This window comes from Aquarana catesbeiana, linkage group LG02 (assembly GCF_042186555.1).
Source record: "Aquarana catesbeiana isolate 2022-GZ linkage group LG02, ASM4218655v1, whole genome shotgun sequence".
In the NCBI taxonomy this organism is placed as follows: Eukaryota; Metazoa; Chordata; class Amphibia; order Anura; family Ranidae; genus Aquarana; species Aquarana catesbeiana.
The window spans coordinates 177,124,936-177,140,349 of NC_133325.1; the positions used below are offsets into that span (position 1 = coordinate 177,124,936).

At 42.9% G+C, this 15,414-nt stretch overlaps 1 protein-coding gene and 1 long non-coding RNA gene across 5 annotated transcripts in view; one reads left to right on the forward strand and one right to left on the reverse strand.

The window, feature by feature from the left end:
- LOC141127439 (uncharacterized) overlaps positions 1 to 4,929 on the reverse strand; it is a 31,099-nt gene extending 26,170 nt beyond the window's left edge. Inside the window, exon 1 of the long non-coding RNA XR_012241556.1 lies at positions 4,636 to 4,929. This is a non-coding gene — a long non-coding RNA (uncharacterized lncRNA). The remainder of the gene's footprint in view (positions 1 to 4,635) is intronic.
- LOC141127438 (retinol dehydrogenase 16-like) overlaps positions 1 to 15,414 on the forward strand; it is a 198,537-nt gene that overhangs the window by 118,454 nt on the left and 64,669 nt on the right. Inside the window, exon 1 of one of the 4 annotated variants that reach the window (XM_073613870.1) lies at positions 10,422 to 10,446. The exons of the other annotated variants lie outside the window; for them this stretch is intronic. Coding sequence (XP_073469971.1) covers positions 10,437 to 10,446 — 10 coding nt within the window. The 5' untranslated portion in view covers positions 10,422 to 10,436. Of the gene's footprint in view, positions 1 to 10,421; positions 10,447 to 15,414 lie in introns of those variants that run through there. 4 annotated transcript variants of the gene reach the window in all.

Genomic DNA, 15,414 nt, shown 5'->3' on the forward strand with positions numbered 1-15,414 from the left:
CATAGCTACTCAACTCTCCCACAATCTTTGAGAGTGTTTGTGAGGGATATGTTATATAGAACATAATATCTGCGAAAGCAGATATCTTATATTCTTGTTGCGCGGTTTCTATTATATATATATATTTAATATTTAATTTCATAGTTAGCTCTTATAGAAGTTAAAAAGGGTTCCAAAGAAAACACAAAAAGTAAAGGGGAGAGTGGGCAGCCCTGATGTGTACCATTATAGAGCCTAAAGGGCTCAGATAATGTTCCATTTACCTGAATTTGGGCAGTGGGTTTAGAGTACAGAGCCTCTATCCACCTAAGCATACGTGGTCCTATGCCAAATTTATGCAGTGTCCCAAGCATGAAGTCCTAATCTAGTCTATCAAAAACCTTTTCGGCATCTATTGATAGGAAAAGAACAGGTTTCTTGCTTTGTTTTGCTTCATGCATTAAAAAGAATTGTTTTTATAATATTATCCCTTGTTTCTCTCCCAGGGACAAACCCTGCTTGATCCTTTCCTGTACATTCTGGCATATATAGCTTCAGTCTCTCAGCCAATATCCTAGCGTAAATGTTCATATCTTCATTAATAAAGGATATTGGCCTAAAGCTGGAGCAGAGTGTTGGATCCTTCCCTTCCTTTACCAAGAGTGTTATATAGGTCCCCAAGGCTTCTTCACGTATCTTTAAGCTCGCCCCAATGGAATTCATGTAAGGATGAAAATAAGGAGTCAGGATTCCCATAAACTTTTAAAAATATGTGTACCCATCTGGGCCCGGGCTCTTCCTAACCTTACTTTTTTTAATTGCCTGCTCTATTTCTTCCTTAGAAATTTCCATATCTAACCCATTTGAGTCCTCTTCCAATAAAACAGGTAACTTTATATTCTGTAAATACTGTTCTATTTTATTTCTTCTGTTTTGAGCCCCTTCGGGTTTTGGGTATCATTTATTTTATAAAGTGCTTGATAGTATTCCACAAAGATTTTACTAATATCCCTAATAGAATGTTTCATCTCACCTTTTTTATCTTTCATTTTCTGTATAAAATTCAGGTTCCTTCTAGGTTTAATCACCTCAGCCAGTAGCCGCCCTGCTCTATTACCAAATTCATACTGACTTTTAGCTGTTCTAATAAACACTCTTTTGGTGTCCTGTTCCAAAAAATCCCTCAATGCCTCCCTCTTTCCTGTTAATTCTATCATTACTTTATTATCCCCTGTCCTTTTATGTGTCTGTTCCAACTCTTGGATCTCTTGTATAAGGGATTTTTTTTTGTGCGGTCCAGATTTTTAATTTTTTTTCCTCTTGGCCCCCTCTGCTATTAATCTCCCTCTCACAAATACTTTATGAGTCTCCCACAGAATAGTTGGCACAATATTCTCTATGTTATTCTCCTTAAAATACAGGTTCAAATATTTTTCCAAATCTTCCAAGACATCATGATCATGTAAAAGTGATTCATCCACCCTCCAGGACCTCTGCCTTTCTGGTATATCTTCTAAATCCAAGCTTACCAGTACCAGGGCATGGTCAGAGAGGGTGATCGATTTCACCTCCACCTTTAATAAGCCCTCTAAAAGCTGGTGATCCAGGAAGACATAATCGATTCCTGAATATGAACAATGAACTTGAGAATAATAATTAAAGTCCCCCCCCAGGATGCATAATTCTCCATGCTCTATTAATTGCTGCTGATATAATTTTTTTTTTACCGCTTTTAGGTTTTTCCACTCTGAGCGCAAGGAGATAGGTTGAGTATCCAGGGCCGGGTCCAGGACAAAATTAAAGTCTCCAGCCATAATAACTTTCCCCTCCTTAAAATGTTCTAACTTTTTCAGTATCTTTCTTAAAAAAAGACAAGGCTGAATATTGGGGCAGTAGATATTAGCAAATGTGTACTCTTTGTTAAACAGGGGCCCCTTAAAAAATAGATACCTTCCTTTGAAGTCAGACTCCATCGCTTTTAAAATAAATGGTGTATTCCTGTCAAAACCTATTGCTATCCCTTTGGATCTCTTATTAGGAGAGTAACCATGGAACCAAACTGGAAAACCACTTATGCTCAATCCAACCCTAGAAGACCACTTAAAATGAGTCTCCTGCAAAAAACAATGTTTGATGAACAACTTTTCAGTTCCTGCATTATTTGATATCTTTTATTAGGGCTGTTTAAACCTCTCACGTTATAGGTAATTATTTTTAAGGGCATCCTCTTTCAGATATACGAATCAAAAAGCATCAAGAAGCAATTAACCATAAGAGAAAGATGTAATTCTTCCCCTTTCTTTAGGATGATCCATTTAACTAACAACAAAAAACAAAACAAAACCTAACACAACCCCCCCATCTATTTTACCCCATTCAGACTTCCTTATACCATCCCCCCCTCCTCCCTCCCAACCCCTACATTGAAATTCAAAGAAATAACCCTCCGGACTGTCGCCTAGATTATAGGCGCCCAGCCCAACAGGGCCTCCCTTGGGGGGTTTTATATGCCTGCGTGGGCCCCCAGCCCTCATTCCCTGTCAGAAATGGTTCTGAGGGCACAGGCAGGCATCGCCAAACCCCAGTGAACCCCTGAGTGAACCTCCCCTTATTACCGACCCCCCCCCCCCCCAACCACATGCTGCATTGCTTATTTTGTTTCCATTAGGGTTCTATACTTTATTCCATGACTGATCTTTTAGCTTACCCCATTCTGGGGGGGGGGGGGGTTCCCAGTTTTTGGTTTTTCGCAACCCCATCTATAGGAGATATTTTTCTCCTGTAGCTGAATCCAAGGTTTCAACGCCCTCCTTTGAGCTAAAGTCCCTTGTGATAGGTCTGTAAAGATCAATATTTCAGCTCCATTGAATTCAATCGGTGCAGCACTTCTCATGCCATAAGAGACTTGTTGCTTTATTTCATATTCTTGCTATTACGTCTCTCTCGGTATCTGTTGATGACGTAATTATTTTCTGTATTTTGTGTACTCTTTCAAAGCATATAGGGGATGAGGTTTCTTTTTTCAATATTTTATTAAAGACCTCGCGGACCATTTTTTCTATGTCGCTATTTTTCACAGACTCTGGCAGGCTTCGTATTCTTAAGTTGTTTCGTCTATTCCGATTTTCTTGGTCTTTGAGCCTGAGGATGTTCCTCATTTCCAACCAATCTAATTCCACTCTCCCCCGTAGCTCCATAATTACTTTTTTATGATCATCTAAATGAGCTTCAGATTCTTCTACCCTTTGTAATATGTTCAGTATATCCTTTCTTGTAGCATTCAATTCTCCTTTAATCATACACTCTAAGTGAGAGATCATCTCTACAATATCTTGCTTTGCAGGAAGTGCTTGCAAGCTAACTGATTCTTTTTCCATTCTCTGTTGTTTTTGATCCTTCTCCCTCTTCTCCCAGATCAGTTTTATCCATCTGTCCTCAATACTCTGAACTATCCGTTCCGTTCTTTGAACCATTTTATCCTGTACCATATATGTCTTTATAGAATTGGAATTCCCGCTTTCTGCTTGGTTGGTTTTAACTCCTTTCCTACCCATTAGTCCCTCCTATCAAATTGTTTTTACTCTATTCTGCTCTATTTGTTCACCCCGCACAATATAATCCCTTACTGATCCACCTAGCACCTGCACAGAAAAAGACTATACCGAGGGATTTTCAGTTAGGTATGCAGAAAATAATGCAGGTGTACAATTACTTCATGCACTAATATACTCAAACCTATCCACACAATTTATGCTAATGCAGACGAATGCCCGCACAAAATACAAATTAATAAGCCCTCATATAAGCATTTCCATTGAGATCCCACATGAATAGTCAGTTTCAAATAAATTGCAAACAAGAATGCTAATGAGTATTCAGATATCTATATAAATTTATGTGCCACCTATTTACTGTCTGTAAATAAACAAATGTACGGAAGGTCCTGAAACTAAAAATTCAAATAGAACTCCAGGTTAACACAAATGCCCAGTAGGTAGATATCTGATTGATTTTCAAATATTCAAATCAGCTGTATAAAATTATTTAGCTAGCTGACTGGCTTACTGGTTTATAGTTGTATAGGAACCCAACCAGATACCTTAGAATATATGAGGGAGCGAGCCAATGTAAACCAAATAAACAATATGAGCATATACGTTCAAATATTTCGTAAATGGCTTATACGTGTTATGTCAAAGCACCAATCTTATTGCATATATCTCCTCGAGTAATAGAGAATTATATAGATAAGTAGTGAGCGACTTTGCAGCCATGCGACTGTGCAATTACAAGCAGAGAAATATATGCAAACAGGTTAAAAAAAAAAAAGGGCAAATACAATCAGCCAAAGAATGCATGGGTAGGAAAACAGGCAAACAGATATTCAAATATTTTGTAAGTTTTTTTATAGTAGTTATCACGGGAGACAGATTTAATCCATATGTTCCCTCAAGTAGTAAAGAGTTATATAGGAGAACTACTACAAGTGGATAGTAAGCAGCCCACGGCTGTATAACTGTACTGGTATAAGCAAAAGGATATGTGCAAAAGGTTTCAGTCACGCTGGAAAAAATTCAAGCTCTAAAATTGAAGCATCAGTAATCCATAGAAGGAAAGCAAACAGTGCACATATGCAAATAATGAGTTGGAGCATACCGAGGCAAGCTTCTTACTAGTTTAAAACAGTCCTTCCTTTAAATATAGCCTCACCACCAGCTGGCTGCCTGACTTATGCTTTCCATTTGTTTTCTTTTTTTGCCACATTTAATCCCCGCTGAAGCAGGCTGAGGCAGTCCTCTTGCAGTCCTCTTGCGATAAAGCCTCCCCAGCTAGCTTCCTAATTGAAGCTTTGCATTAGTTTTTTTATTTTTTTGAAACAATAAAGTTTTATTTATCTTCAAAATTTTTTCCCTCTACCAAAGGGAATGAAATTGCAAGCACCTCACAAAACAATCTCTACAGGCAAATATAGAACAGTCCCAGTGAATTAATAATAATTCTTCCTCATTTGATCAAGCAGATACAGTAGATCAAGCAGGTAGTACGAATGCATATACAAACAGCAGGTGAATGGACAGGTAGGAATACAGGCAGGTGTTCAGATATTTCATAAATGTTATAGTTATTATCCCAGGACACAGGTTTAATGCTTGTATTCCTTCTAATGGTGAAGATTTGTACAAGTAAATACTGCAACTGAAAAATAAGCAACTTTATGACTGTATAGCTGTACTGGTGTAGGCAAAAAGAATAGTACGGACAAATTAAATTTTGCTGGAAAAAAGTTCAAGCTCTAAAAATGATACATCAGTATTCCATAGAGGGAAAACGGGCAATCCACAGATGCTATCTAATGAGCTAAGGCAATCAAAGGCAAGCTTTTTCCTAGTTTAAAACAGTCCTTTTCTTTAGATCTAGCCTCCCCAACTAGCTTCCTGTACTTTGCATTAGTTTTCCTTTTTCACCACTTTTGTTCCTTGCTGCGGTATATTTCCTACCCGTTCCCTCCTGATCTTCTAGCCTTCGGTCTTGCAGGATAGCTGATCCAACTATTTTAAAGAGCTCAAACTGAACAGTCAGTCTCTCTCACCTCTGTGGTTCTCCACTTATCCTCAAGAGTCACCGCTCTCAATACTCCTTTTGGGCAACGATTTTCGGAGGCACCTCGGTCGCTTCAGGGTAGCCTTCGGTAACCTTCGGGGGGTGTCAAAGGACAGACTGCCACACCGAGCTTAGTCGCTCATCCGTCACCTACCCGCTCCGACCATCAGCGTCCCGGCATCTTCTCCGACCGACCTCTCACCAGTCACAGGCGTTCTCCTCCTCCCCCTCTCACACTGCTAGGCTAGCAGCTGCAGCCTTCGGCTCCTTTTCCACCTCTCTCCAACTCTGCCGTGTGAAGGCGCACTGCGGGTCACTCCACTCAGGGACCAGAAGGAGATAGTCGAGCGGCAGAGATCCGGGATATCAGCGGTAAGCAAGCACTCAGCGGGGGTTGAAGAGGTGCCGCAAATGGAATGCAGAGCAAGGGGTAAAAGCCGGCTTCTCCTAGAGAGTTTTTCCTCTCATAGCATATTCGCTCAGGGGAACACCTGGAGTTCACAGCTACACGCTGCCTCTTGGCGCCATTTTGTAACTCCGCCCCCAGGTTCCCGTTGTATTGCTTCAGCTTACTCACTGTAGTCTCCAGTAACAAGGTGGATGGTCCCTTAGTGGCGACAGCTTCCCCTCTACCTCCGACCACAACTGGTTCCCCGTCCGGCTGAACCTTCGCAACTCGGTTGGACTCCAATCCTGCAGTCCCAACCCTACACTGCTTCTCCTACTCCTGGATAGGCCTCAGGCAGCCTAGCAGCCAGGTGTCCCCAGGATAGGCCTGGGTGACATAACACACGTCCACCCAGACAGCCGTCCAGGTGGCACAGAACCCTGATCACCTGACTCCACCCAAATAAACAGGCTCTCCCAGCAGGCCAAAGGACTAAAGAAACCCCTGACAATTGGTTGAGATACCCATCCATTCGTGATCTGACCTTGCTAAGCCCCTGTCATTCTAATGTCACCAGCCACAGTGCCACCTAGGGGTGACGGCGGAGATCTGTCTTGTGTGCGTCGATCCAGTCGAAGGTCGCAGCTGCTGACTCGAAGAAGTGCGCCTGGCCACCTGATGTTATGCAAAACCTGGCCGGGTAAAGCATGGCTTATGTAGCTTGGAGGCTCTGCAGACGTTTCCGGACTTCAGTGAATTTTGCCCTGCTTCTCTGAACTTCAGCCGAGAAGCCCGAATAGAATGAGACTCTGGTCCCATTATAATGGATGTTGTGGTGTTCATATGCAGTATAGCCTTTCTGTCATGATAGTTAAGCATGCAGACTAGCATAGGCCTGGGAGGGTTACCTGGTGGTAAAGGTCTAGTGGGGCTGCGATGGGCCCATTCCACTGAGAAGTGAGGTGTGAAGACGTCTTTACCAAAAAGGTTGAGAAGCCATTGTTTGATGAATTCTCTGGTGTCACATCCCTCCTTTTTTTCCGGGAGGCCAACGATACGGACATTATTCCTTCTCATGTGATTTTCCAGGACTTCTGCCTACATACTCTATGCGTCGGACAGTTGTTTAGTCGTCTGGGAGTCATGCAGGAGGGAGTGCATTTTATTCTCGAAGAGGCTAATGTGACCTTCTGTAGCTGTCGTGCGCTCCCTTATTTTTAAAAAAAATGTTTCTGTTATTGTTAATTACCTTATTTTAAAGCTAGAGAGGTCACCACTAGGTCATTTTACTTCTCTATGCCAGCCTTTTTCAACCAGAATGCCTTCAGGTTTCTTCTGGGGTACCTTGGCAAAATGCTTAAAAATTGCCCAAATTTGTATACAAGAGAGCGGGTGAATCAATCCTGCATGTTAGTTACACAAAGCAACAAGTGACACCATTGGTTGATAAGAAGGACGTCAGCCGTCTGTTCATCATCCTTGTTTGCCCCTCCCCTGTCCCTCTCTGTCAGCACTGGGGTAACATTAGCCGAGTGAGAGAGAGAGAAACTGAGGGAGAATATAAATGCTGGAATACTAGTCAGTACCAGTGTGCAAAGGTGGTACCTTCAATAGGTAGTCTGGATGAGTGGGCATCCCTTGGAAGAATGCCCTAGATAATGTCCATATGTGAGTCTCCATGATTGAAAGAACCTTAAGCGGAGCTCTGCTCAAAAGGGGAAGCTCCACTTCTGTCTCCTACCCTGCCTCCGCTGCCACATTTGGCACCTTTTGGGGGGAGAGTACCTGGTTTTTACTGGTACCCGGTCCCACTTCTGGCTCAGTTAGTTAGCCGTGGTGAACTGACCCAAAGTTCACCCCACCCCTCTCCCCCACAGGTGGTCCATTCACAAAGTGCTGCGCACTTTGCGCATACGCAGCAGGAAACCAGCTGTGAAGCCGCAAGGTTTCACTTCCGGTTTCCCTTAGTCAAGATGTGAGCACCAGCACCCGATAGCCGACTGGCTCGGATAAGGACACCGCTGGATTCCAGGACAGGTAAGTGCCCTAATATTAAAAGTCAGCAGCTACAGTATTTGTAGCTGCTGACTTTTAATTATTTGGGGGGAGCCTGGAGCTCCTCTTTAAAGAGTAACGTCCCTTTTGAGGGAAAAAATTGCAAAAATAAAAAAAATAATATAACATATACAATTTCTACACAAGCCATTTTGTAATTGATTGTTCAAAATGATCTTTCTTTTTCAATGTGCAGTGCTGTAATCTTCTTCTGTAAAATGCAATACAATATGGCAACCTAGAGGTGTTCTGTACACCATTGGTATACAGAACACCCCCAGAAATGTAATTTCCTGCTTGTGTGATTGGCATCTCCTGCAACAAAAACTTCATTTTTGGTGAGGTACTCCCAAAGGGTTAATCAGTTCTAAAGGGATTCCGACACTGCGATTTTTCTCATTAGAATCCTGCAAGTGCATTAGCTGATTAATAATGAAAAAGTCGCTCCCATTTAGATTCACTCTGCACATAGGTAAGCAGCTTTTTTCTCCAGAGCAGCAAAAGGCAGGAATCTGCAATAAAGTTTGTTATAATCTTTACAATGTTCATTGATCACCCAGAGGGGACTGTTTTTTTTCTCAACAAGTAACCACTTCAAGACCAAGCCTATTTCTGACACTTGTTTTTTAGAAGTTAAAATCTTTTTGCTAGAAAATTACTTAGAACCCCCAAACATTATATATATAATATAATAATATAATATATTATATAATATAATATAATATTTTTTTTTAGAAAAGACTCTAGAGAATAACACAAAGTTTTTTTGAAATAAAAAACACTTCACTGAATTAAAAAAAAACTAAACAGTAATGTTAGCCCAATTTTTTTGCATATTGTGAAAGACAGTGGCAGCCGTCCATTGGGAGTGCAGGGGTGCCGCCCCCCTAATCCATGCGCCTGGCCCCTAATCTACTTGGATTCCAATGGGATTATTTTTTTTTTAAAAGCACGTGATTAGAGCCAGAGGCTCTAAATGGCTTCAAAAAGGGTGGGCTCGGGATGCAGACTACTGCGCCCTAAGCCCACCAAGTTGTGTGACAATAGCGAATTAAAATTTGCTATTGTCTTCCTGATTTTCCTCCCGGCCAATCAGGAAGTGGGTGAGACCCGATTGGCCGAGAGGAGAAGCGATCGTATTGGCCGCCATGTCGATCGGAGGAGGGAAGGCACCGAGGAGTAAGCCACCGTTAAGCCCAAGACGCAGAGGAGGAGGAGACACAGGAAGGAGCCGAAGCTGCCTGCCACCTAGATGATGGGGAAAGTGTAGGGCTGACCGACTGGGGGATGGCGTAAGTGCGGGGCCAACTGACCGGGGGGGGTTTAGCGGCGGGATGTCTTGTTTGCCCCCCCAAATATACAGCACCAGCCGCTAAAGGCGAAAGATAATGTTACGCCGACTAAATATAATACCTAACATGTTACGCTTTCAAATTGCACACACTCGTAGAATGGCGATAAACTATGGTACTTAAAAATCTCCATAGGTGAGGTTTAAAAATGTTTAACAGTTACCAATTAGAATTATTGCTCTCACTCTAATGATAGAGGCAATACTTCATATGTGTGATTTGAACACTGTTTACATTTGCGGGCACGACTTACGTATGCGTTTTATTTGGTGTGCGAGCTCGCGGGGATGGGGGCGCTTTAAAAAAATTATTATTTTTTATTTATTTTTACACTGTTCCTTTATAAAAAAAAAATCTGATCACTTTTATTTCTGTCACAAGGAATGTAAACATCCTTGTGACAGTAATAGGCAGCGACAGGTACTCTTTATGGAGGGATCTTGGGTCTCAAAGACCCCAAACCCCTCCACTGCACTTAAAAGTATTCAAAACATCAAAATCGTCATTTATGAATACCTTTGATTTTTCAAAATCGGTGCCGTTGCCCACCAAGTAAACCGGAAGTGATGTTGTGACGTCGCTTCTGGGTTACTACATTGGAGATCCGATCAAAGACAATTCCTACCTTGTTCGGGTCTCCGGCCAGACAGCAGACTGGCTGGCTGGTCGCTCGGTTCACCCGGTGGGAGCAGCGGAAGGCTGCGGGAGGGAGGGGGGACGTTATCAGTTGTTATCACTTGAAAGCCAACCGCCAGCTCTAAGCTACGGTACTGGGGTGATGCCTGTGGCTGCAGGCATCACCCCGATACAACCACTTAAAACAATATGACGTACAGGTACCTGATTTTGCATGAAGTGGTTAAATCCAGTGAATAGAAGGGACAATCTAGGGACAGTTAGGCTGGGGGGGAGCTGGGTGATGCTGGATGTTTTCCAGCCAGGAAATGAGACAGGCTGTATTTGACAGCTGCAGCGTATACTGCACACTGTAAGAAGCTCAGTGTGCAGTGAAATCAGAGTAAAGCAGTTTCGGTACAGGAGAGGAGCCTCTACTATTGTAGATGACTGAAGGTAAGGCTGGAATTCAGATTTAAGTTATTTAAAAAATGAATGTGGACATGTGGTTGCATGTAAAATACTGAAAGAAGGTATTTGCACAGCAATTGATGATAAAGGGCATGCAGGGCCATGGGGAGATAAGGGGAGGGAATATTATAAATGTAATTTTGATAGTTAGCCTTTCCTTCTACTTTGAATAGTGGTAAATCATTGCAAATTTCATATTACCAACTTAATCATTAACACCACCACCTTTAGCCGCTTGCCGACCGTCCGCCGCAGTTGTACTGCGGCAGAATGGCACAGGCAGGCGAATCGCCGTTATGCTACGCTGGGCGCGACGATCGCATTCAATCAGGAACTGGATCAGGAATCGAACCAATGAAATCTGGCCTGGACCTGGTGAACGCTCCTGACAAATGATATCCTCCCCCTGTCTGTGTAACTGTAAACACTGGCAGGGGAAGTGATGTCATCTCTCCTCGTGCAGGTCTTTTCGTTCCAGACCGAGAGGAGAGAGAATCTAAAAGTGAGTTGCACAACACTACACTAGTTAACCCCTTCACCCCCTGTCACTGTGTCACCCAGTACAGCAATCAGATTTTTTTCTCATCGCTGTACTAGTGTCATTAGTGACACTAATCAGTGTTAGGGTAATTAGTATCAGGCTCAGATAGGTATAGCGATCCACCCTAACCCCCCATAAAGGTTTAGCCCCTTGATTACCCCGTCACCTGTGATCACAGTATAATGGCCCGTACACACGGTCGGATTTTCCGATGGAAAATGTCCGATCGGAGCGTGTTGTTGGGCTCCATCGGACATTTTCCATCTGATTTTCCGACACACAAAGTTGGAGAGCAGGAGATAAAATTTTCCGACAACAAAATCCGTTGTCGGAAATTCCGATCGTGAGTACACAAATCCGACGGACAAAGTGCCACGCATGCTCAGAATAAATAAAGAGATGAAAGCTATTGGCCACTGCCCCGTTTATAGTCCCAACGTACATGTTTTACGTCACCGCGTTCAGAACGATCGGATTTTCCGACAACTTTGTGTGACCGTGTGTATGCAAGACAAGTTTGAGCCAACATCCGTCGGAAAAAATTCCTAGGATTTTGTTGTCGGAATGTCCGAACAAAGTCCGACCATGTGTACGCCCTATAAGTGTCACGGGTGACGCAGTTTAGCTAGATTTATTTTTATAGCGTCATGGCACCCGCCGTATTTTACCCAATAAAGGTTTGACCCCCTGATCACGCGGCGGGTGATCAAAGTTAGGTTTTAGCATCAGATAGGGTCTGTGTTGCCCCAGGCAGCGTCAGATCAGTGTCAGTACCGCTAACACCCACGCACGCACCATGGGCTTCCCTTAGTAGTATAGTGTCTGAACGGATCGATATCTGATCTGATCAGAACTAGATTAGCGTCCCCAGCAGTTTAGGGTTCCCAAAAACGCAGCGGGATCAGCCCAGATACCTGCTAGCACCTGCGTTTAGCCCCTCCGCCCAGCCCAGCCCAGCTCAGCCCACCCAAATGCAGTATCAATCGATCACTGTCACTTACAAAACACAACACACATAACTGCAGTGTTCGCAGAGTCAGGCCTGATCCCTGCAAACGCTAACAGTTTTTTTTGATAGCGTTTGAATCAGTCGCTAACAGTCAGGAGCTTTTTTACCTGTGGGACCTGAGTCTCACTACTGTACCAGTAAATTTAGAGACCAAAATGTCAAATCGAAGGTACAGTAGTGAAGAGGCCTACACGTTTATGAGCATGACAGATAGTGAAGAGGAAGTCACTCATCTGTCAGATTCAGGCTCAGAATACGAACCTGTAGACAGCAGCGGCACCCTGACAGATAGCTCTGACGATGGAGTTGTGGTCCCTGCCAAGGTCAGGCGTACCAGACCCCGATCTTCTTCTGCTGTCGTTGAGGTGCAAGAACCGCAGGTCCCTCGTATGGAGCAAAGAGCCAGTACTAGCGCCGCTATTCCTTCTGGTGAACTTGCAAGCACCAGCGGCCTAGTACATCCTGGTCATACATCCAGCACTGCAGTAACACTTGGTGACATGGCGAGTCCCATAAGTGCAGTTCAAGCTGGCGAGGTGGCAAGCACGAGTAGTGTCCCGCTGCCACCAAGAAGAAAACAAAGACAGGCCCATCGAGCCCATAATGCCCTTCCTGCTGCATTCGCAAATCCTAATTGGGAGTCCACCACTTCTGCTGCACCCGTACTTCCCCCATTCACTGGCCAACCCGGAATTCAGGTGAAAACAGTTGATTTTACGTCACTTGATTTTTATTCGCTGTTTTTCACCGAAGATCTTGTGTTGCGTTTGTTAAAATATGATTTTTTTTATATTAATCATACAAACATTACATGGAACAATATTACAATAGTGGTAAATACTGTCAGGTTTTGACTTGAGCAGACAATGGGTACGTAGATACCGATAGCTACAGTAAACAAGTAAGAGACTTGTTTAAGATTCTTTCAGCTCTCAAACTGAAAGAATGACTGTTGGTTGGTTGTTATGGAAACAAGTTTGTAACCCTTAACTTTTGGCAACAAACTTGTACAAATAAAAAAGGAGGAGTAGACTGGGGGACACACACATCATCATGCTGTAAGATCAGAAGCCACTCATGATAGAGGAAAAGTGCCTGATTTCCAGAAGAATCGTTGCCAATGGAGATCACGAACATACAGTAACAGAAGATAAGTAACCTTTAAGTGTATTTGTACTGTTATAGACCATAGGCTGTTCATTTGCTAGGCATTTTGCTTGTTATAGATATCTGTCAGTCTTGTATTGTATTCCTATAATTGTAATAGTTTTGTATGTACAGAATCTTTGTATAGTAAAAGCACATTTACACACTGCAGAAGTCTCAGCTTCCTTGCTTATACCACAAAGTAACCTTGCTAGATAGACGCAAGCAAAACATTTGGGGGCTCGTGCCACGATCTGTGTTATAGTTCAATTGAAGCAGACCTGTTTTTCTGTAGTGTGTTGTGTAGCTTGTGCTAGGTAAAATGCTGCGTAAGCGGTTTATTATTATTATTATTATACAGGATTTATATAGCGCCAACGGTTTACGCAGCGCTTTTCAATATAAAAGGAGGATAATACAGTTATAATACAATAAGATACAGGAGGATTAAGAGGGCCCTGCTCAGAAGAGCTTACAATCTAATAATAATAATTTAGGAAAAGCAAGGCTGCAGAGGGTTCTGGTGGCCAGAAGGAAGTGTGCAGCTTACCTATCTGGGCCAGAGGCAATGAGTGGGAGCCTCTTGCTAAAGAATTTGTGAAGTATGCTTCTCCCTTGAAGCTGAAATGGGGTGATAAAGTCTCAGATCATTTTGTAGATTTTAGCCTTAAGGGGTTGAATTTAAGTAAAGCAGGGAAGAGGACAGTGTCCACAGTGGGTTGGCACTTCCTTAATGCTAATTATACCGAATTACATAGAAGGGAGAAGGCAGAGGCAAGAGTTAAGGTATTAAAAGACCAGCAACAGTTGCTTCAGAGTGTGTACGTTCAACTGCTAGTTGGGCTGATGATTTGCGAGAGCAGTGTGCAGCCCTCATGATTAAATCAATTAATGCCTTAAGGAAAAGGAAGGGCCATAAACCTGTTAGTAAAGCCAGGGTACATGCCATTGTCACATACCAAAATTAGGATTGTGAGGATGTGCTCTCCTCAAATGATAGTGAGGATGAGGAGATAGAGTTTGATATTTCGCATGATGATCTGCTAGTGGGAAAGAAAAAGTATGCCAGACCTCTCATTACTAAGCATAGGAAACGGCAACGTGATAGAGAGGATATGGCAGATGGGGAGGTAAATGATTGCAACCCCAGAGATGTTCAATTTGAGAGGTATGGTGAGTATTTTGCAGACTTCGCTTTTTGTCAAAAAGTTTTGAAAATTGAAAAAAGAAAAAAAAAAAAAAAAGTTTCTTTTCTTTCTTTATTTTCAAAAACAAATGAGAGCTGCAAAATTCTCACCATGCCTCTCAGCAAATATCTTGGGGTGTCTACTTTCCAAAAATGGGGTCATTTGGGGGGGGGGGGGGGGTTTGTGCTATCTTGGCATTTTATGGCCTTAGAAACTGATAGGTAGTGAGGAGTGAAATCAAAAATATATGCCCTTAGAAATCCTGAAGGCGTTGATTGGTTTTCGGGGCCCCGTACGCAGCTGGGCTCCCAAAAAGTCCCACACATGTGGTATCCCCGTACTCAGGAGAAGCAGCAGAATATATTTTGGGGTGTAATTCCACATATGCCTATGGCATGTTTGAGCAATATATCATTTAGTGACAACTTTGTGCACAAGAAAAAAAAGTTTGTCATGTTCCCGCAACTTGTGGCAAAATATAAACTATTCCATGGGCTCAACATGCCTCTCAGCAAATAGCTTGGGGTGTCTACTTTGCAAAATGGAGTCATTTGGGGGGGGGGGTTTGTGCCATCTTGGCATTTTATGGCCTTCAAAACTGTGATAGGTAGTGAGGAGTGAAATCAAAAATTTACGCCTTAAAAATTCTAAAGGCGGTGCTTGGTTTTCGGGGCCCCGTACGCGGCTAGGCTCCCAAAAAGTGCCACACATGTGGTATCCCCGTGCTCAGGAGAAGCAGCTAAATGTATTTTGGGGTGCAATTCCATGGACTCAACATGCCTCTCAGCAAATAGCTTGGGGTGTCTACTTTCCAAAATGGGGTCATTTGGGGGGGTTGTGCCATCTTGGCATTTTATGGCCTTCAAAACTGTGATAAGTAGTGAAGAGTGAAATCAAAAATTTACGCCTTAAAAATCATGAAGGCGGTGCTTGGATTTCGGGGCCCCGTACGCGGCCCAAAAAGTCCCACACATGTGGTAGTCCCGTACTCAGGAGAAGAGGAAGAATATATTTTGGGGTTTAATTCCACATATAACCATGGCATGCGTGAGCAATATATCATTTAGTGA